This window comes from Cloeon dipterum, chromosome 1, assembly GCF_949628265.1.
Source record: "Cloeon dipterum chromosome 1, ieCloDipt1.1, whole genome shotgun sequence".
In the NCBI taxonomy this organism is placed as follows: domain Eukaryota; kingdom Metazoa; phylum Arthropoda; class Insecta; order Ephemeroptera; family Baetidae; genus Cloeon; species Cloeon dipterum.
Genome location: NC_088786.1, coordinates 9,398,212 through 9,421,167, shown reverse-complemented (window position 1 = coordinate 9,421,167; position 22,956 = coordinate 9,398,212). Strand labels below are relative to the sequence as shown.

At 39.8% G+C, this 22,956-nt stretch overlaps 8 protein-coding genes across 15 annotated transcripts in view; 3 read left to right on the top strand and 5 right to left on the bottom strand.

The window, feature by feature from the left end:
- Positions 1-1,760: 1,760 nt before the first annotated feature.
- LOC135941975 (larval cuticle protein A3A-like) lies at positions 1,761-2,879 on the bottom strand. Its single transcript, XM_065487822.1, has 2 exons — positions 2,723-2,879; positions 1,761-2,345 (listed from the first exon to the last, which is right to left on the bottom strand). The coding sequence occupies exons 1-2, from the start codon at positions 2,732-2,734 to the stop codon at positions 1,899-1,901; spliced, it is 459 nt and encodes a 152-aa protein (XP_065343894.1). The 5' UTR covers positions 2,735-2,879; the 3' UTR covers positions 1,761-1,898.
- Positions 2,880-3,347: 468 nt separating this feature from the next.
- Positions 3,348-5,632, bottom strand: LOC135941877 (glycerophosphodiester phosphodiesterase 1). The gene is made up of 7 exons (XM_065487642.1): positions 5,198-5,632; positions 4,965-5,140; positions 4,803-4,908; positions 4,657-4,749; positions 4,488-4,597; positions 4,307-4,435; positions 3,348-4,252 (listed from the first exon to the last, which is right to left on the bottom strand). Exons 1-7 carry the CDS (start codon positions 5,522-5,524, stop codon positions 4,123-4,125), a joined length of 1,071 nt encoding a protein of 356 aa, XP_065343714.1. The 5' UTR covers positions 5,525-5,632; the 3' UTR covers positions 3,348-4,122.
- Dph1 (diphthamide biosynthesis 1) lies at positions 5,391-22,700 on the top strand. Of its 3 annotated transcripts, none has more exons than XM_065487540.1 (5): positions 5,391-5,517; positions 6,063-6,822; positions 7,292-7,457; positions 7,513-7,832; positions 22,560-22,700. In XM_065487540.1, the coding sequence occupies exons 2-4, from the start codon at positions 6,071-6,073 to the stop codon at positions 7,828-7,830; spliced, it is 1,236 nt and encodes a 411-aa protein (XP_065343612.1). In that variant the 5' UTR covers positions 5,391-5,517; positions 6,063-6,070; the 3' UTR covers positions 7,831-7,832; positions 22,560-22,700. The 3 variants fall into 3 exon arrangements, with proteins under 3 accessions (XP_065343612.1, XP_065343627.1, XP_065343619.1); XM_065487555.1 differs by lacking the exon at positions 5,391-5,517 and adding an exon at positions 5,902-6,010 and having other exon boundaries at positions 6,066-6,822; XM_065487547.1 differs by lacking the exon at positions 5,391-5,517 and adding an exon at positions 5,927-6,010.
- LOC135941893 (2-oxoglutarate and iron-dependent oxygenase domain-containing protein 3-like) lies at positions 7,847-9,766 on the bottom strand. The gene is made up of 3 exons (XM_065487664.1): positions 9,535-9,766; positions 8,754-9,466; positions 7,847-8,152 (listed from the first exon to the last, which is right to left on the bottom strand). The coding sequence occupies exons 1-3, from the start codon at positions 9,639-9,641 to the stop codon at positions 8,013-8,015; spliced, it is 960 nt and encodes a 319-aa protein (XP_065343736.1). The 5' UTR covers positions 9,642-9,766; the 3' UTR covers positions 7,847-8,012.
- LOC135941962 (mpv17-like protein) lies at positions 9,907-11,835 on the bottom strand. 2 transcript variants are annotated; one of them, XM_065487795.1, is made up of 5 exons: positions 11,445-11,835; positions 10,924-11,006; positions 10,578-10,690; positions 10,446-10,516; positions 9,907-10,387 (listed from the first exon to the last, which is right to left on the bottom strand). In XM_065487795.1, the coding sequence occupies exons 1-5, from the start codon at positions 11,565-11,567 to the stop codon at positions 10,250-10,252; spliced, it is 528 nt and encodes a 175-aa protein (XP_065343867.1). In that variant the 5' UTR covers positions 11,568-11,835; the 3' UTR covers positions 9,907-10,249. The 2 variants fall into 2 exon arrangements, with proteins under 2 accessions (XP_065343867.1, XP_065343856.1); XM_065487784.1 differs by lacking the exon at positions 10,924-11,006 and adding an exon at positions 11,206-11,294 and having other exon boundaries at positions 11,445-11,820.
- On the bottom strand, positions 12,694-19,555 carry LOC135941849 (beta-1,3-galactosyltransferase 1). 5 transcript variants are annotated; one of them, XM_065487607.1, is made up of 5 exons: positions 18,203-18,220; positions 17,187-17,263; positions 16,976-17,127; positions 14,457-15,156; positions 12,694-13,429 (listed from the first exon to the last, which is right to left on the bottom strand). In XM_065487607.1, the coding sequence occupies exons 3-5, from the start codon at positions 17,004-17,006 to the stop codon at positions 13,042-13,044; spliced, it is 1,119 nt and encodes a 372-aa protein (XP_065343679.1). In that variant the 5' UTR covers positions 17,007-17,127; positions 17,187-17,263; positions 18,203-18,220; the 3' UTR covers positions 12,694-13,041. The 5 variants fall into 5 exon arrangements, 4 of the variants coding, with proteins under 4 accessions (XP_065343679.1, XP_065343688.1, XP_065343672.1 ...); XM_065487616.1 differs by lacking the exons at positions 17,187-17,263; positions 18,203-18,220 and adding an exon at positions 19,291-19,555; XM_065487600.1 differs by lacking the exon at positions 18,203-18,220 and having other exon boundaries at positions 17,187-17,907.
- Positions 20,290-22,902, top strand: LOC135941999 (uncharacterized). The gene is made up of 3 exons (XM_065487860.1): positions 20,290-20,964; positions 21,021-21,140; positions 22,560-22,902. The coding sequence occupies exons 2-3, from the start codon at positions 21,123-21,125 to the stop codon at positions 22,818-22,820; spliced, it is 279 nt and encodes a 92-aa protein (XP_065343932.1). The 5' UTR covers positions 20,290-20,964; positions 21,021-21,122; the 3' UTR covers positions 22,821-22,902.
- The window catches only part of MEP-1, a 61,590-nt gene continuing 59,946 nt past the window's right edge, over positions 21,313-22,956 (top strand). The window contains exon 1 of the mRNA XM_065487365.1: positions 21,313-21,322. The gene's annotated coding sequence lies outside the window, so the exon portion shown is untranslated. The remainder of the gene's footprint in view (positions 21,323-22,956) is intronic.

Here is a 22,956-nt window from a genome sequence, read left to right as displayed (position 1 = left end):
GCTCTCGTTGGCTCTGTTACTCTTTCTGGAGAAATCAGTTTCACTTGCACCTTGTGCAAAGAGACTGCTGATACGCTGTTGCAAACAACGCAATTTTACACAATGCAGCACACGCTGATCTTGAAACAAATAATGCGGCACGATATAGTTTTACTCTATGTCTTACTTTATTAATTACATTTTTTGCCTCATAAACTTAAAATTTGAACTATAATAAAATGTGTCTAGCACTTGGTCCTAGTTTTTCTTACAATTAGGTAAGTATATAGTTTTGCTGGCCAAACAATTAAGAACATTTTGCATTGATCGCTAATTAGCGAGCAAGTGAGTCTATTATTTGTGAAATTTAGCAACAGTTGATCTCTAAAATGTGCAATAAAACTAAATTGGACCGAGAATCTTTCCAACAGTATGCGAATTATAAGGTGAATCTTCTGACAAAATGCAGTTTTCAATTAGAAGACAGTGCTTGATAAGCATGCAAACTTTTGAGCCAATTTTCTCGCAAATTTAAACGGCTTACCTAAGAAAATTTAAGCTCTTTCCCAATTAATAGAGAAAGCATGTTTCAAGTAAAATATCAAAAGGAGTTATCACAATTTTTCTGTAAACCTTGGTTTGCCTTGTTTTAAGTGATTTTTCTAATGGATGAAACGAGTAAAAAATACTGAGAGATGAAAGAAAAATAACTTGAAATAAAATGCTTAGAAAAATGCATTCATTTGATTCTATTTTATGTTAAGTTAAAAAAATATTGATTAATAACAATGATAATTTTCAAATAAAGAGATAAAATTTGACAAAAAAAAAGTTTCTGCTTCGTGTGCCCCACAAAGTTGTAAAGATATAATAAAAAAATTAGTTTGATTTCAGTCAGTGGCCGATTGATGCCTTTTTAATATTTTAACTTTTTTACTCGCATGTGAAATTAATATTTTAATGTCTCGTCCAACATCCAAATACGACCTTTCTAAGCAAATAATAATTTTCTGGTGAGAAGGTTATGCGGTAATAAACCAATGCGATCTTAACCTGCGACCATAAAAATTATATTCACTGCTATAGCGGTTGTAAAATTCGTGCAATTGCGTAAGGCGAGAGATTTCATCGCGAAAGTGCGTGATCACTTTTTACACGGCGCGGCGCGATCACTTAAGCTGTACCCACCCATATAATAAAAAGTTCTCAGAGTATGACTTTTGACTTTTCATTCATCATAAATTCATTCTTCTTTTGAGCACAAGGCCTTTTGTTTCCGATCATTTTTCTGATAGTATTCTGACTGCTGAGACACGACATTATTATTGAGAAACGGATCGACAGCTTTTGCCAAAAGAACATTTATATACAGACAAAGTTCCGCCTTTTTAGTTTTTACCAGTGAAATCGGTGCCAGAAGATATTTTCAGTGTTTGTTGTGTGTTTTGCTGGCAGTAAAACACGGTCGTGTATATTTTTATAAGATAGAGTGATTTTACTAATGGCTATAACTCTCCCATTGGTGAACAAACAAAAGGAATGGGTGGGTACATATTGAAATAATTGCTAAAGAAATATATATGATACATCTTGTACTGTGTACATATCAGCTATTTCGGCCTTTTAACTCCAAAATAAAATTTAAAATACAAAATGCGGATAATTTCGCATCAGCGAGAGATGGTTGTGAATGTCCAATTGCACTCATCTCAGAGTGCAAGCAAAAAATGCCTTGGTATTATTAACGAGGGTTAGCAAAAAATTCAATTCAAAAACAAATATTTTTAAATTTTAACTTTTTTTATTTGATTGTGAAGAAGGCAGGAAAATGCATTCGGAAGAGAGTGAAGAGATTTCAATAAATATAGAGAAGCAGTTTAGGTTGACACACTATTTACAAAATAGGCGAGAGGATGATCTTAGTGGTAGTAGGCAGCCCTGGCGAGGGGAGCGGCGTAAGCGGCCACGGGGGCGGCATAAGCGCGAGCGACGGGGGCGGCGTAGGCAAGGGGAGCGGCGACCTTAGCGATGGCGGGGGCGGCGACAACAGCCTTGGCGACGGCGGCCTCCTTGTGCACGACGGCGTTGAATCCGTTGACGGGGTCGGCGGTGTAGTCGACGATGCGGCGGGTGCCGTCAGCCTCGATGAGGGAGTAAGATCCCTGGACAACATCACCGTTGCGGGTCTCGGACTGGCTCTTGCTGTCTCCGGTCAGGGCATCCTGGATGTCGTAGCTGTAAGAGTACTGGGGGTTCGGGTCGTAGTCGGTGTCGACGGCAACCTTGGCCAGGGCGGGGGCGGCGGCATAGCCGATGGGGGCCACGCCAGCGCTGGCGACGGCGACGAGGGCGGCGAGCACGACGAACTGAAAAATTTTAAACGAGAGAGGATATTTAAAATAGGTTTTCAATTGCAATTTCATCCGCAATGAAATTTTTTTATAGGAAAATTAAATATTTTTCAAGAACATATATACGTATTAAAAATTAATTCTAAAAAAAATATTAAAAATCTCATTCCATCTATATAGGGATTACAATTTCCTGTTTTACTTATAGGAATTTAAAAGGTAATTAAAACATAAAATGTCCGGAGGTAATATATAAGGGTGGAACACATTAAAACAGCTTAACAATATTAAACAGGAAAACAGGGGATGATTTAAAGCAAAATTTCGGATACTGTCAAAATATTTCCGAAATAAATTAAATTTTGATGGTGGCAGGGGGCGGGGGCGCCTACCTTGAAGGCCATGTTTGTAGTGTGATTGAGGTGCTAAACTCAAGTGTGATTAGAAAGTGTCCATTGCGGTGCTTATATACTGTCTCGAGTCTTCAGGCCATCGGCAGGAGTGGGTACCGCCGGGCGTGGCACGTGCAGTCTTCCCTCCCATCTCCTCAAGGTGGCTTAGGTGTCTGGCCGCGGCTTTGCATTACAATCTCATAACACATATAGATAGCAGGTTCATTTTCTGCGGAGAGAATGGGTACTGTATGCGGCTGATCTGCTCTGGCCAAACTTGTTTTTGAATCACTTACACTGGTCGACTGCCTGCCATTATTATGTAACCCTCGCAGAACTGAATGTAGGTCGATGAATTATTAAGTCGCCCTGCCGAATAAAGAAAGCGTTTTTTGCCTTTTAATCAGTCCAGTGTCAATTCTCGCTCCGCAGATCTGTCGGATTTCGCCAGTCACCCGGTGCCCGCGTGATACACGCGATTTTACCGAGACGGCGTTGCATTTGGCCTTCGCCGCGACATTAATTAAAGCACAAAATCATCCGAAAAGTTGTTCTGATGTAGGTCTCTGCCCCGAAAGCTACTGACCGTGAGTGCAATTTTAATACCACATAAACAGCGCGAGGATTCATTTTCACATGGTGTGATTTATTGTTACAAAACGAGCACATGTCGGTAAGGCTATAATACACTTTAGGGACACACAACACCGTAAAATCAATTGTAAAAATAGGATAAAAATGTATAAATACACGCACGTCAACACAACACATCTCTCACAATCAGGGAACAAATTAATTCCAATCCAATAAAATCTCTTTTGCACTCGCAAAAGTTGATCGAATTTTAAAATATCACATGTAAATACAAAATAGCAGCCGTTGAAACTCACTTGTTACAAAATTTGAACTGCAAAAAATGTGCTGCACATGTTATGGCTGTTGAGAAATCGGTTTAACTAACACAACTAGCTTCTCCCTTTTGGCGGCGAGAATTTTCACAGAGGAAACAAAACATTGGAATCATTGTCACGTTTGGACAGACAAAAGGGGACTTATGCATAACATCAACTGCTGACAAGAACGGAAAAGGGTTTTTGTCTTTTTAAACGTCAAGGCTTATCTCTAAATCAGGGTTCGTGAAAAGTTCAGAAATGAAAATCTGCAAGCATTTATTTCGAATTTTAAACTTAAAATTAAGGAAAATGGAAGGCAGTAAAGAAATCATTGTTTTAAAGGTACGAAATAATGGCACAAAAAGATTAAATCCCGATAAACTGATGTCACAGAAATTAAGAAAGCTGCAGATGAATTTTCTATGGCAAACCCTGATCATAATGTGCACTTTGGCAAAAAATATGGCATCTTTCTAACTACTCAGAGTAATAGAAAAAATGATTGTCCTACTCCCTCAGAGTGTCTGTCAGATAGGTGACGTGCAGGGCCCTGGAGAAATACTCCTTCTCACAGGCAAGGTTGACAGGCCACGCGATCGCCCTGATGCCCCTTTTGCGCCAGTGTCGAACTTGGTCCCTTAAAAAAAAATCTTTGAATAAAAATTTCCCTATTTTATTTTAAAAAACTTACGGCGACAAACAATCTTTGTGAACAATCACGGCTGAAATGCCCAGGAGGAAGTCGTAAATGTTGAATAAACACCAGCGATGTATTACATCAGCGACCACGGCCACAGCATGCTGCCAGAACACAGGATACCTGCAATAAAATAATTAAGTGTCTGTAATCACCATTGCGGTTTAGGAGAAACCTTCTGCGGTATGGTCCGCCGACGGACCGCGAGTAAGTGTAGTCCTCGAAGGCGATGAGCCCTGGGCGCCAGGAGAGGGCACAAACTACCCCAGGAACAGCCCTTCGCACCTGCAGAGTAAGATGAATGTAGAATGGATGTTTATTATTTTTATTATGGTTTTAATTACCCAGAAAATGAGATTGGGGTAGAACGAGGTAATGACTGCCCTTGCTTGCAGGTCAGGGTACTTTTCGAACATGTTGAGAACTGCGATTAAAACCTAATTTTCACAAATCATTATACACGCTAAAATTAATCGAGTTAGGGATTTACCCTGGTATCGTTGTCCTTCAAATCAATGAACACTCTAAGATCCAACTTCAAACACTCTTCAATCGCCTCTTCTAATTTTGGTACTTGCTCTCCAGCGTAGTTTCGACTATTTCAAATAAATTTTAAAATTGATTTTAACTACTGCCATTGTAATATTTTTACCTTAGTGGGTGAGTTGTCGAAATGTCTAGAATCGAAAGCTCCTCCCAAGTAATGTCATTAATTTTCTTATCCACTTCGCACATCCGTAGCAGGGATTTATCGTGGAATAATACAGGAATTCCGTCTACCGTCAGGGCAACGTCAAATTCCACTGCCATGCAACCATTTTCATGAGCCTTAAAATTCAATTCCACGATTTAAATTCCTTCTTCACACAATTTTAAAATTAATACCAATTGAAATGCGGAAATGCTATTTTCAGGTGCATCGTAGCCTGCTCCTCGGTGGGCCACTTTGTCCAAATAGAACTGCTGGGAGGTTTCATCGTTTTCGTCCTCGTCGGCTTCCGGGTCAAGGTCCTTGCCGAGGACAGACTCGACCATGTAGTTAGGCGGAGGCTGCAGGCGGATGCCGTAGACTAGAAGGGTGAGCAGCATAGGGAAGATCAGCGGCAGCGGCAGTGAACTCAGCAGGACGTCGAGCAGGACAAGCAATCCACCGTACAGATACCAGCTGCCTGCCGCGCAGGACAGCAGGACTACCTTGAGAGAAGGTCCCATTTTTTTCTCTTTTCGTCACATAAAGAACGCGTCAAATTTCATTTTTGAGTTTTGGTGCAAGACATGGGCTTGGGAGTTGGGAGAGGCCGAGCTGCAGCCTTTTTTCTTTTTTCAGCGCTACGAGCCAGCTGGGTGGGCATGGGCATCACTTTTGTGTGAGCTTCGTTGCCAACCTAAGCAGGTTTAAACTAACTGAAAAATAAATATTTTCTTTTTATAATCGAGGATAATGATCAGTTGTTGATCATTAATTTTAATTATTATAATTCAATTTAATTAAATATAAACTTTAAAAGTTAAATTTCTAAGTTTCCAAAATTTCCATAAGTTAGCGATAATATGAAACTCTGGAGATTGGTAGCAGTTATTGTTTAAAAATAAAGCAGCACCATGTGCATGTGAGTCCAGACTGGTCCAGACTGTCCAGAGCAGGTCCAGAGCAGGTCCAGAGCCCAGCAGCCTTGTTATCGTGTCTTTCTGCTAGCGGTTGTTGTTTTTATTCAACACCTTAACGATTTTTTATTTTGATTTTTAAAAGAAGCTGTCATGAACTCCGCGGAATCATCTGATACGTGTGTGGTGCTAGCCAACCCTGCGAGAAAGGTGGTCAGACCAGCAGCCAGGAGAATGGGTGTGAAAATCCCAGATGACATCCTGCAAGACCCCCTTCTCAACGCCGCCATCAAGGTGTTGCCTTCAAATTACAATTTTGAGCTGCACAAGACCATCTGGCGCGTGAAGCAGCGCAATGCCAAAATTGTTGGTCTGCAGTTGCCCGAGGGTCTTTTGCTGTACGCAACCACCCTGGCCGACATCATCGAGCAGTTCACCGAGTGCGAAGAGGTGGTCATCATGGGGGACGTGACCTACGGCGCTTGCTGCATCGACGACTTCACCGCAAAGTCGCTCGGCGTGGAGCTGCTCGTGCACTACGGACACAGTTGTCTCGTGCCCTTCGACAGGACGTCCTCATTCAAAGTGCTCTACGTCTTTGTCGACATAAAAATTGACATTCTGCATTTTATTGAGTCGGTGAAATTAAATTTTCCCAAAGACCGGACCCTGGCGTTTGTAAGCACAGTGCAGTTTATCCCCTCACTAAATGAAGCTGCTACGGAACTGAGGATGATCGGCTACAATATTGTAATACCCCAAGCAAAACCTCTGTCTGCTGGGGAAATTTTGGGCTGCACTTCGCCGAATCTAGAAAGTACAGTAGACGCTATTATTTACTTGGGCGATGGAAGGTTTCATCTGGAGTCTGCCATGATTTGTAATCCATCAATACCGGCTTATAAGTAAGCTAAAAATAATTTTTAATTCAGTTCTAAAATTGGTTGAGAATAAGTATTTCTGTAATTTTTATACTAAATCGAAAATTGCTCTAAAAATATAATATAAATGCCATGAAATTTTAGAAATATTATACCAAATCAAACCAGGCGAGAGAAACAACAGCTTCCAAATTTGTTTAGAGATTCCTGACTTTCTAAACTCAAACCACTGATGGGCAGATAACTAAAATTTAGAACTTAATAATCACAAGGCTGATTTAACTTGTTGCCAACAATCTTTTTACAATTGATTAATAAAGCAATTTGATCATTTCAACAGGTAAATTTTTTACAGACCTGATCAAGCCAAAGAATTTTTTTCTGAGATAATTGTGAGCTGGTTATAAGGAAAATTCTTTTTTTTTCTTTCTGAAAGGATTTTATTTACTAATTGGAAATACTTGAAATACTAAGTAACTATGTTTTTTGCTAGGTTTGATCCATACGATAAAAAATTCACTATAGAAGAATACGACCACGAAATGATGCTTTCCTTCAGAAAAGAATCTGTGGAAAAGGCATTCAAGGCTGGCACTTTTGGTCTCGTTTTGGGAACACTTGGACGGCAGGGGAGTCCAGCTGTCCTTTCTACGCTTCAGGTGAAATTCAGCATCTTAACATGCAATTTAAATTCTTACATATTTTCGTTTAAAGGATCGTGTGAAGTCCAGCAACCTGGAAAGTGTGGTGGTCCTCCTTTCAGAAATCTTCCCCCAAAAACTGAATTTGTTCGGCCCTTCGATCGACGCCTGGGTGCAAGTAGCGTGTCCGCGGCTCAGCATCGACTGGGGCAGGGCTTTCGACAAGCCCCTACTGACCCCTTTCGAGTTCAACATGGCTCTTAGAAAAAACTCGACCCTATTAAAGGATGGCCACTACCCCATGGACTACTATGAACACGAGAGCCGAGGAGACTGGACGCCCTATCACAAGCACTCCAAATGCGACTGTGAATCTGGAAAGTGCTGTTGAAGGTAATAATAAACCATTTTTATCGTTTTATTATCAAACGTTTATATTCAACTACAACACGAATGATGAACAACATGATAGAACATTACGCTGCTCAAATTACCTCACAATTATGTAATATTGCTCACAAAATGCGACTTTGAGATCACATCCCACTAATCATTACTGTGAACATTTTCAAATCACTTTGGGGTTGCTGGGTCTTTTATTGCTGCCTCAATATTGCAAGTGAACGACACGGTCAACGCATATCTCTCTCCGGAGCTCACTTTTTCCACGTAGTGCAGATTTTCTGACCCTGACGTAAACATCGAAACTCGCCCTGGAAATTAAAGAGGGAAATGAGAAATGGGGAGCGCACTTGCTTAAATTAAAAATTTAGTTGATAAAGGAAAAGCAATGATTACTTTTCAATGATAGAAAAAAATTTGTTAAATGGGAAATATTTGCGTCCTGATCTTAGATTTTTTAATAAAATAATCTGTGGTCAATATTTTTGTTTAGAATATTATTATGTTGAGACGCAGGATAACGTTCAATGTTGTACATTCAGACAGAAGAAAACAATAAATGAGAGGGTTAAAATTTCTTTTCACAAAAAGTTTCTCTCCTCTGCCTTTGAAAGTTGACTTTTGCCAGTTCCTGGCTTTAAAATATTTATAATTAGTTTGTTGCATCACTTATCTTGTTTTAAGACTATCGGCCAAAAAAAAAATTATATTTCACTCTTTATGTTAAGTAAATTTACGAGATAAGGATCTTTAAAATTAATTGGGTCATATTATATTTTTGGATTGAAAATTGACTGGTTATAAGGGTAAATGGTGTCTGCAAAAAACTGGCATCCAAGTGAATTTCAGACAAAAATTTAACAAAACTGAAAAATGCGTTTTTAAACATAATTTTCAAAATATTAAAAATACCTCTTTTTGGCTCGACCGTTCTGTTTGTGTGGTCTTGGTCGACGAAGACAAACCGGCCGCCTTTGAAGTCCTCCCCAAAGTCATTGAGGTAGAGGAGACTAGTGTAGTGGAATGCCTCGTAGGTTTCCTTGTCGACGTGAGGGTGCCAGTACTCGTCGTTGGGCGACTTAGCCTCAATGTCGGTCAGCCTGGAGAAGAAGGTCGGGTGGGTGAGGTGCAGCAGGTCGGCCGCCACACCAAAGTGGTGCGCCACTGAATGGTGGATCTTGGTCCGGACAGTCTTGTAGAGTTTATAGTCTTGCGGCGTGAGCAGGTTCGGCTGCAGCGAGTACACGTTGACAAACGCCGTGCCCTTGGACAGGGCGCCCGAGTGCAGGTCGAGTATGGTGGCGCCGCCGTCGGAGCCGCCGAGGGTCATTCCCTTCTTGGCCAGCTGCAGCATGTCCTTGGCCTCCTTGGTGCTGACGAGGCCGTCCGTGATGACGCGGCCGCACTGCTCGGGCACGCAGCCCGCGTACTGCTGCAGCTCCTTGGTGTAGTCGTCCGAGCAGTGCACGTGTTGGCCCTTGTGCTGCACGGTTTCCGCCTGCTTGGCGATCGTCACCTCGCGACCCTTGCCCGAGGTGAACATCAGCACGATCAACGCGCCGCCGACCATCATGCCACGCGTCCACAGCCGCTGGTTCGGCAGCGTCGGCATCGGCCCGTACTTCCTGTTAAATCCAACGTTTAATTTTATTTAATTCGTACAATTCCCTTTGTAATGTGTGGATTATCTCACGGCTCTTTAGGCTTATCTTCATCCTGCGAGGCAGATTTCTTTTCTGCGTGCAGTTTTTTCTCCACTTTCTTTTCTGTCAGTCTTTCCGAAGCTTTGATGTGCCTCATGCTGTGGATTTTACTGATGAAACCTCCGAAATCCTTTGAAGTTCAACCACCTAGGGGTTTATTTACGAGACCCGGTGGTCGATCGATCAATCCTCTTCTCTGTTGGGAGGGGCGTAACCAAAATATACACACGCCAATCTCTGCGGGCCACTCTGCGCCTTTAAAGATTGCAGCGCGATGGTAGTAAAGCGGAAATATTTTTTCCGTCGTTCCCTTGAATTATTTAAGTTAGGTTCGAGGTTCAAACATTAATAATTTCTTATCATCGGTTTAGTAAATATCTTTTTCTTTATTATAATAATTTTCAAACATAAAAATCGGTGTTTTTAAAAAGCATTTTGTGCTCTAAATGGAAAAATAAACATCGACGAGTTGTTGTGGAAGCTCTTGAGCGTAGGTTTGAAAAAGCAGAAATAGTTTTGCTGCTATGCCAGCATAACATTTTTAATTTTGCTTATCTTTTTTCATCTTTTTAGAGAGCACTCTTATTTTACTCATTTTTGCAAGAGTTGTCCTAGCAAAATTTAAATTTGTATATAAATGCACAACAGCAAAAAGAGATTAGAATAGAGCTTGTTTTTTCTAGAGTACAACTCTCTCGTGTGTCTTTAGTAGTTCTGACGCTTGAACCAGCAAAGAATGTTGACCCAGATGAACGCACACGAGCCAACATAGACCACTCTGGCTGCCGGGGGCACCAGAAGGAAGTTAAGGCTTTGCGCTGGAAGCCAAAACATGCAGCTTGACTGCGAACAAAATATAATAATGTAATCACTGACAATAAGTGTTTGTAAAATTTCTCACCTTGAAAGTTGGAATTATTTTGTTTCTGCATTCCTCTAGAATATCACCTTTGCGCTCCATAATACTCATACCTAAAAGTGGAAACATTTATGAACATTTTAACCAGCTCGTTATAATTTGTATTAGTCTTACTCGTATAAAATATTACAAGTAGCGGTGGTGTCAGTATAAATTGGTCCAAAAGTAGCTTTTTGACTATGATGGGTGCAGCTCTGCCCACATACCTGGCGTCCAGCCATTTATACCTAAATAATAGAAATTTATTCAGCATATATATTTTCAATTTATGAATGGAAACACACAACACGTCAAAGTGCTCTGGCAAGGCAAGAACATATGCTGCTGGTGCGCTAGAGTGCTGTTTTTTAGTATTTTTTCTTAACACACTTTAAGACAGCATTTTGCGATAAGCTCAAACACATGTTGTGCTTGGGATGGCTTCGTGTGAGTAAATTTGCGATATGATAATGCAGCTCACCAGTGATAATAGATAGGTGGGTAAAGAGCAACCCCAAGCAGGCCGTATCTCATGAGCATCGGAAAGTCATAAGGCGGGCCGCCCTGAAAGCCGAGTTTTCCATGCACACAAGCTGAGTGAGTCGAGTGTGGTGAGAGAGAAAGAAACATAAAGTGCAGAAAGGAAACAGTAGAATTTTGGTGCGACGGTGCCAGCTACAGTAACAGTGAAACGAAAGCTCGCGAGGTCGAATCGTGTGTCAAAGAAACGGAACAAAATAAAGAAAAATGCAAATCGGTGTACCAGTTGTAGAGAATAGTGGGGTAAATAAAGGTGCCGACAACTCCATATCTCGCCAGGGTACCTTGGTCATAGGGTTCTGGATTAGGGGCCTGCGGAAAGAGACAGAGAACACGAGCGTGGTGAAAATCAATATATCAAAATACACTCTACACGCGGAGAGAGAAAGAGCAGAGAATAAAAAGAAACCGTCAGCTGTAACAAAAGGGTTGGTTCGAGCATCGCGGGGTCGTGATAATTACGAGGAATTTCTTGTTGATGGTCTGCTGCGAGAACTCTGCCCCGACGTAGAGTGTGCCGTAGACCCCGCAGTTGGCCACCAGCGGGTACTTCTTGAAGACCCTCTTGACCAGCGCCAACGCCATGCTCAGCGTTGAGTGCAGCACACGCGGATCACGAGCTGCATCCTGCCCCCGTCGGCGCTTCCTAGATTAATTGGCTCGGCCTTGGCCCCCTGGTCCACGATTTAGCCGCGGCTTTGTTTTGAGAGAGCCGCACTGCTCCGCCACTGCAGAGCTGCTTTTCTAACAAGTGGTACCAGGCGACAGCGCTCGGTCCAAGCAGCTCGGTGCTCGCTTTAATCAATAGACTCCAGCCTGCTCTTTGGGATGAGTGCGCTGCTATAGTGCGCCAAACGCTTGTAAAGCCCTCGCAGATACCCACGATAATGGACTGTGAAGGAATTGTGTGCGGACGCAGTCAATCTAGCGAGATGCGCGGTCACATCCAAGGCTGTCTTCATTTAGAATTTAAATTTTCCTCTATATTGACTGGGCATGGGTATTAAGCGGTATTTTGCGGACCAGGTTTTTAGCGTTTTTTTGCAGCTAGTTTCTCCCGCATTTTTGGTGCCCGTGAAAAATTACATTTAAAATGTCAAAAAAAAAAAACTCAAAAACACATGAGTCAACAAAAAGTAATAATGAAAGTCAAAAGAATTAATAAGTAATAAAGGTTAATAATCATAACCAAAACCCGTTTCCTCTCCATAAAGGGCATTTATTCAATACTTTTACCATGAGGTGCAAAAAACCGCACAAAACTGGTAAATACCGCAAAAACCACTGCACTGCAAGTTTGGGAATCTCCCCGGGAGATACCCAGCAATGATATTGACCTATTAAATTTGTTGTTTCATATTGTTGGGTTTTTACTGAAAATTCATCTTTAAAGCAGTTATTTTAAATTAGAATTAAAGATAACTTGTTTTTAAAATTGTTATAGAGAGGGAATTTCTCAATTATATTTGTTTCAGAAACTTCTGAAGCTTGCTTGACCCATTTTTAGTTAATTTTTCAATTTTCATTTGCTACCTTAATTTCTTAAATTTTTGTTGAAGATCAAGAATTTCTTAGAACTTACAGCACTTTAGATTCTCTGATACAATTTCTATAATTAAATTTTTTGAGAACTTGTTGAAAGCAAATAACTGCTAACAAGTTCATTTTTTTAATATTTTTTAAAGGGTGTATACAAAATAATAACCCAAGGTTTTATATAATTTAATTCAGTTGCTATTAAAGAATGACTATATGGCAGTCTGTTTGTTGGCATCTTTGACACTTGACTGTAGAATGAATTGACTATTTGCAAATCTAAGTCTCATCGGAACATTCAATATAAAATATAATCTACTTTTGCATTAAATCTACACAGACAGACGTTTTCTTACTTGACATAACAATGACTATGAAACGTAAGAATAGATGCTCTTCAGCTACAGCCCTAACGAGATCACATATTTATTTAAAAGAATAAAACTTCCTGAGCAGAACATAGGGGTTGAAAGTAGGTTGAAAAACCTTCAATGTCTTAATTGGCCGCAGCGAATGCACAATCTCAGCTCGGACAGTCTTTTAAAGCTTTCCACAATATTCTGATTAGCTTAGGTGTAAGTTCGTTTGGTCCAAACAGGACGTTCTTGAAATATTCGCACTGCTCTTCAGGGGAAAGGACCCCAATCAATTTGTCCTTGTACATTTCCAGTGACATCATCCATTGTTGGATGGGCTTGTGTGTGATTCCGGCCTTTCTGCCCAAGATGCCGGTCACTTGGACGTCATCTATCCAAAAGAAACGTTGATTCTGCGCCAACGAGTACAGCCTTTCGATTAAATCCTGGCTGTAAAGCACAAGCCAGCCTGGGCAGTACGTCGGGTAGAACGTTTGTTTGTACTCTGAAAACGAGACATGCCATTTGGAACGCCAGGAACGCTTCACCGCAGCGCTGAAAGAATATTATTTTATTTTAATTACTGATTATTGTTTTCTACACTAATCGGATATTATATTATTATTTTTTGAACCAGGTTCATAAAAAATTAGTTTACTCCACTTCACAACTAGTTTAATTTTTTATTATTTAGACTTAACTGTATTTTTTTCAAGCATGTTTAATAGATCAAGAAAACACACTGCTTGAGAAGTCTTGCTTTCCTACAATTTCGACTGCAATCTAAAACATATATTTGTTGTTTTATTTGGCATGCGATTTGTGTCTGTGGGTTGAAGCGAACCAGACGCGAAATTGAGCGTGACGTGGATTTTGGAAAGGGGCCAGTTGCCATATTTTTTTTCTTTTAAAATCAAAATAAAGCCAGTGCCAACGAAAAGGGAGCACGCATTTTTATGGGTCTCAGAATATACTGTCTGTTCTTTATCAGAGAGTTTTTCGCTTCATCTAATAAACACAACAAATTTTGCTGTTAAGTAGAGGGCAAAATGAATTTCAAAACATAATTGATGGTCGCTAGGAATGTTTTTAAAATTCCCACATTTGTTTTGCTAATGTTGAAATTTTTGCTGCCACATTTTAGTTTTTATCATTGAAAGAAAGACAGAAAGTCGATTTAATAATAATTGTAAGATTCCACTGGAGCTAAAACTTCCAACGTGTAAAATGAGTGAGCGGAAAAATCAACTATTTTAATGAAAGTCATGCATTAAACTACAGCAACATTGTAACTGATTTTCTTGCTTCGAAATATTGAACCTCTTAAAAATAAGCAACATTAAAAAAGTTAATATCTTAATACAGTTGAAGCCAATATTTTTTCAATTAATCTGAAATTAATTTTTTGAAGCAACGAAAGTTAAAAATATATGTTATTAAATCTGTCGTTTTTGTCATACACAATTTGAACCACAAAAAAATGTGTTGTTGATTTTTAATAGTAAAATTTAAGAAAGAAAATATGAATTTGTTTTCAATGCTAACTAAGTTGCTTCTTAGACTTGCAATTAATTATACTCACTGCTTAATATAGTCACAGAATACATGGCGGTTGCCCGTGAAGACGCCCTTCTGGACAAAGTTGATCAGTCGTTGGAGGTTAACGTAGATGTCGTCGTCAGTCTTGAGGACGTGCTGGTACCCTTTGCAGTGGTACTTAACCCACTTGAAGGCCATCACATGCTTGTAGGTCAGGTTTCTGTAGCTGTCTTCAAAGGAGCCCTGCACTAGGTCGTCGTATTGCAGACTCTCGTTCTCCAGCTTCCATTGTAAAGTCTCATTGCTGACGGCTCCGAGCATGAACACCAACTTGGCCTTGGTCGATGAGCCCCAGGTCGAGCGGATGGCCTCTCGATACTCAAAATGCGTGGGGGCGGTGTGCACGACAACCACCAGCGGGCCAGGGTCCTCAGGGCATTCGGTGTTGAGGAGGAAGGAAAAGTCGGGCAGGTCAATGAGCTTCTGGTAGTCGTCGTTCAGGGCATTCAGTCTGTGCGTCCGAGGCGAATTGGGGGAGGTAGTTGGGTTTTCTGGCACTGTGTTGTCTGCCGCTGGATACTCCTTCACTTGCACACTAACTTGCACCTGCACCTGCACCGACTCCTCCTGCAGATGCTGGTGCTGCAGCAGCGCCACAAAGAGCACGTAGCATGTCGCGGCGCCCAGCAGCCACACGAGGTAGTAGCCGATACGGCGGCTCCTGGACATCATCGCGCTCTTTGCTGTCAACAGAATTTCGAATTAGAAACGTGCGCGTGGGGGCTGCTTTCGTTTGCTTTTTTGTGCGTCTAAACACTGCCCCTACGCTTTGTGGGGAAATGCTTGGAATGAACCCTAAAAAACACACGATTTCGCGCCTACACACACTTCTTGTCCTTCTTGTGACTTGCATGCGCTCTCCCTACGAGGCCCTTGTTTTGGCTCACAGTTTATATTACAAATTTCTCGAAAACACTTCATATTTTCGTCTTATTACATGCTATTTAGTGAAGAATATTATGTTTGGCCGCTCCCCCTACGGCTTTATGCGTCTTTCTGAATAAATTAAATCACAATCAAATGTATGTAATTTTGACAGAAAATGCATTGCATCCGATGGTGAGAAAATGTAACCTTAAATAATCATGTGTGCATCTCGATAGAGCATGAAAAAATACACGTAAACACAAATCTATTTACCAGTCCTTTTCAACGAGTCTTGGCGATGTCATCCATATAAATTTTTAGTGTTAATTAGATATGCGCACAAACGAGATCCTCTCGCGCGAAGAGCTTGTGCCAGACTGCTTTGTCAAAATGAAAGCAGAGTGTATTCAGAAGGGGTGTTTGTCCGTCTCTTTGTTAATAACAAAGGTTCAAAGAATAATAATTGTGTTAGTAATAACAAAAAGAAATTTAAGTCTAATAGCGGGGCTACTCGAGTCATTTGAGGTGTTCCAACTCAAATAAAAAATTGAAATGGAGCTGAAAGAAAATTTAGCAATAAATATCATCTTTTTCTAATAATCTGAAAAAAATCTGTAGGGTATTTTAGCGTCTTGAAAATTCGTACACGGCACACGGCTAATAAACAGCGCCTCCGTCTTTATTTGAGCACTTCTGAGTCACTTTTATGACAGGGGAGCAAAAGTGAAATAAAATTGACAAATATAATGAAGTCATTATCAAAATGTTCCGCGAAAACCTAATCTGTCGTAAAGCAAAAAATGGTAAAGTCCATCGAATATTACAGCCGTGATGTAAAAGTTACAATTTGACGCAATTAAAAGCTGCGAGCTGTAATAAATATTATTTCCATTTGATGCTCACGCGAGAGCACGTGCTGGTACTGTGTCGTTGCCCTTGGCTTATAAAGCGTTGCACTTCGTGTCTTTGATAAACTTAACATTGCAAATAATCGCATTGAAAACGTTCAGATGGATGTTTTGTATGGGATTTTTTAACCGGAAATAACGAAAGGAGGAAAGTGATTGCGCCAACAAAATAGGCTATATTACATGATATGGTAGCGGAAAAATGCGCATATCTTAACAACCAAATGCGAATTTCCTTCTATCGATCAATTTATCAATTAAAACTAGTGTGTTTGTTGAGCGACGTGCAATTTTTCCGCTACCACTACGATAACGAATATAAAACTAAAATAAAAACTATTCAGTTCCGTGAACGGTTCTTTTTTCAATCAGGAGTTCTGTTGAATTTCACTGTTTCACGAAACTTTTTCAACTCTTGAATTTCTTGTTAGAGGTGTCAATAAAAATAATAATTCATTATAGTTGATATATATATTAAAAATCTATCTAATGTATGTCAAACTCTGGAGCAGTAAATGAGTCAGTCTAAACAAAGCTTAAGCTCACTTGAAATATTTTATAGCTTTTCGACAACTACATTATTATCATGGAGTTTGCCAATCAACCGACCATCTGGGTTGCTATAAATTTAATTTAGTCCATGCGAAGATAATCAGGGTCATTCAAAATTTGAAACATTATTTCCGGTAGTGGAAAAGCATTATCTAGGTTGAAGGGAAAAAAATACCTGTTACAAAATCGGAGTATTTTGCTGCCATCACATGTTGATGAGTTGGCGCCGAAGTGACAGGGAATTCAGGTGATTTCACGGATGGTGGTGGCCGGTGGAGTCGCTAGCATAGAGCCCGAGATGATTTTATCCTTCGCCGGTGGCATGGCCTGCAATTGAAACAGCAAATAACAGCATGAGTAGTTTCAAAACTTTGCTGTCCTGCTACCCGAGAAATATAGCACTGACGGCACAAGCCGAGTGTTGACAACGAGCCGCTTTTGCTTTTTGCGCGCATGCGAGCCGCTGGAAAAATAATGGAAACCACCGCTGCTTTTACAACGTATCAGAAAATGTTATCACTTAAGTGCAAAAGCCGTAAACTGGTGGGAAAGTTTGTGAAAATTATTTAAGTCGTTGCCCTTTAGTGTTTATATTATTTCCAGAGCTACATTTTACAATTATGTGAATTTTAAAAACATTTTATATGAAATCAGACATATTTGCAAATTGCTTTAAACGGCATGCAACCAGCTTTTAAATTATCCTAAAAAACTACTTTGCATATTTGAAATCGTAGCTGTTCGATGCCGTCATTTGTTAAATTAAAATTTAAACTTTTTCTTTAGATTTTGGATCCACGGATTAAAAAGTATGGGATCATCAGAAAGTAGACAATTTTAAGCGATTTTTTCTACTTCCTCGAATTTTAGAGCCAAAATATCGAAAATGATAAATGAAAAACCTGATAAAATTATGAAAGGGACTCATCTCTTCGAGACATCAGTGTGCGAAATTTTTGGGGAAAATCAATTTATAAGGTTTTGTACTGTACAGCTCGCTATTTCAGGCCTGCAAACCTTCTCAGCAGTACTGTACCTCTTCAAAACAGAATTCATCGCACATTATCAACCTTTGTTTAAAATGAAAAGCAGAAGAATAGTGTGCTGTTAACAATAAAATGAACGATATTTTTATCTGTCGACTACTTCAAATCTGAACATTAAAAGTTAATTCGAATTTCACAAAATAATTAGAAGAATAAACAATTATGTAGTACATATAATAATAACAATCAAATGAAACAAAGTTCAAAGCTTGAAATTTCTATATTGTTTTAAAGAAGGCAAAAATATGATTTTACTAATTGGATAAAAATGTGTTTTTGTTGACGGTTTTGCTGAATGTTTTAAAATTACTCAAATTTAATTGGTTAAAACCAGAATTCCTAGTAAATTAGTTTACATTTGAACGATATAAGTTGATCAACATAAGTGGCTTTTAAAACTACTGCGTTTTTCTCCGCTGACGAAGAAATGAAGTCCGTTCATGCGTTCAAGGCAGTCAATCTGAAAATGGGTTGAGCTGTACTAGAACTTAATGAAGCAATCAAATTCTTTAAGTGCGAGAGTGAATGCGTGAGAACAAAAACTTATGTGTTTATCCAATCGGACGTCCAAGAAACACAGACACGCACAGGCACAGTTCATTATTTGAGAATCTCCACGTCGGCAGCGACAGCAGGAGCAAACAGAACGAGAAGTGGGCCTTTGCTTGTCCTAATCGAGTGTGCAAGCGCGGCGCCGTGTTGCTAATTAGCTGCCGCGCTTAAATTGCATACCTAATCAGCAGGCGAGCGGATTTCGGCATGGCCGCAGCGTGAAAAATGCATGGTCAAAACCGCAGCCGAATGACCTGCGACCCCCAGGCGGCCGGTCTCGTTTTATTATTAAAGCGCGCCGGGCGGATTATCTCGCGCGCGCCAACGGTAACCGTGTACGTCATGCTGGAAAAATAAGTGCGCGCAGGTGCTCTATTTCTGTCGCGCGCTGGGCTAATTTTGGAGGCTCCAGCGGCATTGCGACACTTTCCGCTACCGATTCTGCTCTCCCACGTACAGATGCCACTCATTCTATATCTGTGAACGCACTACTAATTGTCTCTTGTTCCAGCACAGCCAGGTTGAAACGAGTCAAATTGTCTTTCACAAGCAACCTGGATTTTTTGTGTAAGCATAGACCAGTTAAGGGCTGTGAATATTCTCTATCTGTGCGTTTCATCAACAATTAGCAGGGATGTGCAAAATTAGTGCTTTTTAATGAAATTGAATATTTATTTTCATTCATGTATAATTTACAAATTACTGGTGTTGAGGGCGAATCAACGAATAATCGGTTTAAATATTTACTGTAAAATTTTATATTTTTATTTTGTTTTCATAAAAATCATTAAAAATGCACCACAATATTTTTTTAGAAGATGCACAAAAGGATTTTTTATATTTTCATATTTTAGCACTTAAAAATGGTCGGCATCATAGCAATACAACTCACAACTCACGGCTTTTCTTGGCGGCTTAACGCTTTTTCTTCTCGTGTTGGACTGCGGCTCAACGGGATGAACTTTTTTAGTCGGTGGCTCTTATCCTCTTAGCTTTGGAAACTTCTTCCGCCCTTTTTAAAACAAATTTTAATTCAAGAAAAGCTATGTTCTTGCACCAGCTCAAGTGGCGTAACTGGTTCCAAATTCAACTGTGGCTTGTTAGTTTCGTATACCTTCTGTGTATTGAGTTACGCAAGAATAGACAAATAGGATTAGTACGCAACTAATATTTCAACACTCAAACTGGACTGAATAATGGCTCCACTAAGTTATTACCTGTTTTTTTTCTTTCTTTTGAACCTCTGCTTAGCACATCCCGTGGCAACGCTGAGCGGATGACATGGGGCCGGAATAGTAGCAGAGGAGCTTGGGCCCAATGTAGCCATCTTTTTTCATTCAAACGCCAGACATTCGTCCCTATAAAGCCGCTGGAAAGGTGTGCAAACCAGCAAGTGGCGAGTCGGCGCCGGTGCGCCTCCCAGGCCGTTGAGCTATTTGAGCATTTCGAGTCACATAAACTAATCACCTTTTGCCATCTCTGACATTGGGTAGCCAGTATTAGCTCCCCGAACTGCTCAAATATCTCCCAATTGCTTTGACGCTCCTGAGAATGCGTTAACAATGCGAGCCAACGGGCTATTTGGTTTAATATCGAAAGTAATTTTTTTAATTTTTTTTTTGTAATAAACTTAAACGATCCATAATTTTAAAAAATTCAAAATTAGTTGTTGAGTGTTGACCATCAAGTTAAAAAACTAAATTTGGAGAAATGGAAATTTAAAAACGCCTGACTGAGCTACTGTGCCGCATTTCATTTCTGTAGTGCGAGTGGTGTACTGCTACAAGTTTTTTTTGTTAAAATTAAAAGAAGAGTTGAACTTAGGTTTTTCTTTCTAAACTTTAACAACCTTTACTTAGTTACAGTTTCAGGCTAAGATTTTTTAAATTGAATATTGTATTGTTGCTCATGTTTTATTCAACAAAACAACAGCGCAATCATTAAATCAATATTAGCAAGTTAACTTGGCAAAGTTGGAAAATGCAAACAACGTTGCAAAAACCTTAAAATTTATGACTTTTCCACGAGTTGCCGGAAAAGAACAACAGTTTAACATTTCCGCAACCGCATTACTAATCCAGCAAGAGCCAAATTCAATTAGGCAAATTGCAGCTCCCTGGCTCATTAACCTCTAAAGGAGATGCGAGGAAAATGCAAACGAGCTGCGTCATTGAGAAATTTTGGCAAGAGCAGAGTACTCTATAGCTGCTCATTCCGGCATAAAAAGGATAAAAAGCAATGCGTCTGACGCTAAGCCGGTGCATTTCATCCACAGGCGTCTCGTGAATAAATTTGAATAATAGTCTCACGGCAGCCTACGGTAAAGCTTTTGGGCTGATCGAGGGGCAGGGGAGGGGGGACACTCTCAACAAGGTGTGGTTAATGATCAGAGAAAGAGAGAGTGCTCGAGACAAAAAGGGCAACTCGCTCTCAGCCGATAGTAAATGCTGGATTAACAACAATTCACTTCCTATGCCTGCACTGCACACCCGCCTGTCTTTTCTATGATCGAACGAATGCGCGTCTCGATTGATTGACCCTCTCTTTCTTTCGTCGAGAGCAAAAAGTAAGAGTCCGCTTTAAAGCTGTTTGTTGCGGATGAAAAGATAATCGATATGACAGCAATTATGTCACGGGCAGCAGCCGCGGCTCGCATCTCGGGACACGCACTTTGGTGAAACCGCCTGCGAGCACGGATCTGTCACTCTCTCGCAAGCCGCAAGCATGCAGCTCCTCGCCAAGGTAACAATTAAAAGTTACTAAAACGAGTCGCTTTTATATACACACACAACTCACACAAACACACGAACGCGCGTCGAAATCTCTTGGGGGCTCTACACCCTCGCTGTGACGATTGCAAATTATTTTCGAACAGCACAATGTGCTGATTTTCGAGCCTGTTTTACTTAACTAGGTCACACCGGACTAGGTCTTTGAACAACGAAAAATAGGTTTGACCAGATGGGCAGGAGTTTACTTTTTTCTTTTACTTATAATCACGGTAATTGTCCTGGGAAAGAAACTTTTGTGGCTTTTTTTTGCTGTCACAAATGTTACGTAGTTTTAACAGAAGAAAGCCTATGTGTGGCTATAAATTGTAGCAATTATTTTTAATCAGTCGATACATTTTAATTTGTGGTTTTATTTTTTCTGAAAATACAAGTTTTTTCAAGCTCAACAATTTTAGGCAATCCGTCTCATTAGTAGATACATGCATCTCTCAGTTAATTGCTGGACCAAGAAATTTAGTCCGACCAGGGGTTGCAAATTTAAGTTTTCATTACCAAATAAAGTTATAAAATGGCGAAGTATGGGGCAGAGCTGCTATGCAAAACCATATAATAAAGATTGCTAATTTGAAATTAAATGTTCTAAATATCAGAAACAAATTTGAGTATAAAAATATAACAGAAAGGCTTGGTAATTGAATTTTGAACCACGTTAAAACAATTTTTCAGTTGCGCTCATATTTGTGCTATCGTTGAAACTCAAAGTACTTTCTTATTGTATTGTATGCAAATTGAAAACAATATTTAAGAATCATAAATTAGTTGAAATTTTGCCTAATATTTTTTCAGGAGCAAGTTGTATTAGTGTTTCAAGAAACAAGATTTAATTTGAAATCACAGGAAACAGCGAATTTCAAAAACATGAAAATCCACGGAAGGAGATGGTTGATATGCAATATTGTTTGTGATTATTAACACATATATGCATGTGTGTATATTTGCTCAGAAAAGATAAATCAAGTAACAAAAGTATAGAACTTTCCTATTTCCTTTGCTGCGGTTTTTAGAAATCACTCTGTACTTTTCTTGCTTGAGCCTGCGTAAGAATAAAATTTCAAAGCTTTTGATGTTTATCAATATGATCATAATGAATTTAAAACCGCTTCCCATTTGACGTGATAGATGTTAAGGAAATAATTATCTAAATTAAAAGTGAATTTCAAGCCATTCGCCAAATTAGTTGATTGAAAACACATTCATACTACAAAAAAATTGTATATATTTTTATTTATTAGATAAAATTCTACTACTCATATATTTTTATTAACATTATACCTTTCGAGATTTTATAGTATAAAGTTTTCAATTTTTTTACTATATACATGCAGCATAACTCAATATTTTATATTAAATTAAATTTTCTGATCCTCAGATAGTACTGCTGGCGTGCCTCGTTGCACTCTGCCTCGCTTACGATCCTGAAGACTCCAAGCTGGCCAAAGTTCTCCTTCCAGAGGGCGAATTCGAAGCTTTCTACCCTCAACGCGCCTTCGGGACGGTCGGGGGCGACGCACGTCCACCTCACGGTCACGGCTCCTTCTACAAACACCGCAATCCGGCCCTCGTGGACGTGAAAAATGCGGCCGCGTACGGTTTCAGATTCGACGGCAAGCGCAGGTTCAACTTCGACTGACCATGAAATTACACGCCTTCAGCATGGACACCGACCTGCCTTTGTAAACAACGCACTTGAATAAATTTGTAATCAAATATCATGCCTTTTGTTTTATTCATTCATGACGCCTCCATATATTTTGTTTTATCTCATT

What these genes read in the sequence shown, in the direction of transcription:
- LOC135941877 (XM_065487642.1), bottom strand. Translation starts at nt 5,524, where the DNA reads ATGGGACCTTCTCTCAAGGTAGTCCTGCTGTCCTGCGCGGCAGGCAGC. An exon ending in TCGACAACTCACCCACTAAG is followed by an intron (nt 4,909 to 4,964) that starts GTAAAAATATTA and finishes TATTTGAAATAG; the next exon opens with TCGAAACTACGCTGGAGAGC. An exon ending in CACAAAGATTGTTTGTCGCC is followed by an intron (nt 4,253 to 4,306) that starts GTAAGTTTTTTA and finishes TTTTTTTTTAAG; the next exon opens with GGACCAAGTTCGACACTGGC.
- Dph1 (XM_065487540.1), top strand. Translation starts at nt 6,071, where the DNA reads ATGAACTCCGCGGAATCATCTGATACGTGTGTGGTGCTAGCCAACCCT. An exon ending in CCATCAATACCGGCTTATAA is followed by an intron (nt 6,823 to 7,291) that starts GTAAGCTAAAAA and finishes GTTTTTTGCTAG; the next exon opens with GTTTGATCCATACGATAAAA. An exon ending in CTGTCCTTTCTACGCTTCAG is followed by an intron (nt 7,458 to 7,512) that starts GTGAAATTCAGC and finishes TTTCGTTTAAAG; the next exon opens with GATCGTGTGAAGTCCAGCAA.
- LOC135941893 (XM_065487664.1), bottom strand. Translation starts at nt 9,641, where the DNA reads ATGAGGCACATCAAAGCTTCGGAAAGACTGACAGAAAAGAAAGTGGAG. An exon ending in GAAGATAAGCCTAAAGAGCC is followed by an intron (nt 9,467 to 9,534) that starts GTGAGATAATCC and finishes TGGATTTAACAG; the next exon opens with GAAGTACGGGCCGATGCCGA. An exon ending in AACGGTCGAGCCAAAAAGAG is followed by an intron (nt 8,153 to 8,753) that starts GTATTTTTAATA and finishes TTTAATTTCCAG; the next exon opens with GGCGAGTTTCGATGTTTACG.
- LOC135941962 (XM_065487784.1), bottom strand. Translation starts at nt 11,567, where the DNA reads ATGGCGTTGGCGCTGGTCAAGAGGGTCTTCAAGAAGTACCCGCTGGTG. An exon ending in CCCACTATTCTCTACAACTG is followed by an intron (nt 10,691 to 11,205) that starts GTACACCGATTT and finishes TCTATTATTTAG; the next exon opens with GTATAAATGGCTGGACGCCA. An exon ending in ACTTGTAATATTTTATACGA is followed by an intron (nt 10,517 to 10,577) that starts GTAAGACTAATA and finishes TTCCACTTTTAG; the next exon opens with GTATGAGTATTATGGAGCGC.
- LOC135941849 (XM_065487616.1), bottom strand. Translation starts at nt 17,006, where the DNA reads ATGGCAGCAAAATACTCCGATTTTGTAACAG. An exon ending in ATACTCCGATTTTGTAACAG is followed by an intron (nt 15,157 to 16,975) that starts GTATTTTTTTCC and finishes TTCTGTTGACAG; the next exon opens with CAAAGAGCGCGATGATGTCC. An exon ending in TTCTGTGACTATATTAAGCA is followed by an intron (nt 13,430 to 14,456) that starts GTGAGTATAATT and finishes ATATTCTTTCAG; the next exon opens with CGCTGCGGTGAAGCGTTCCT.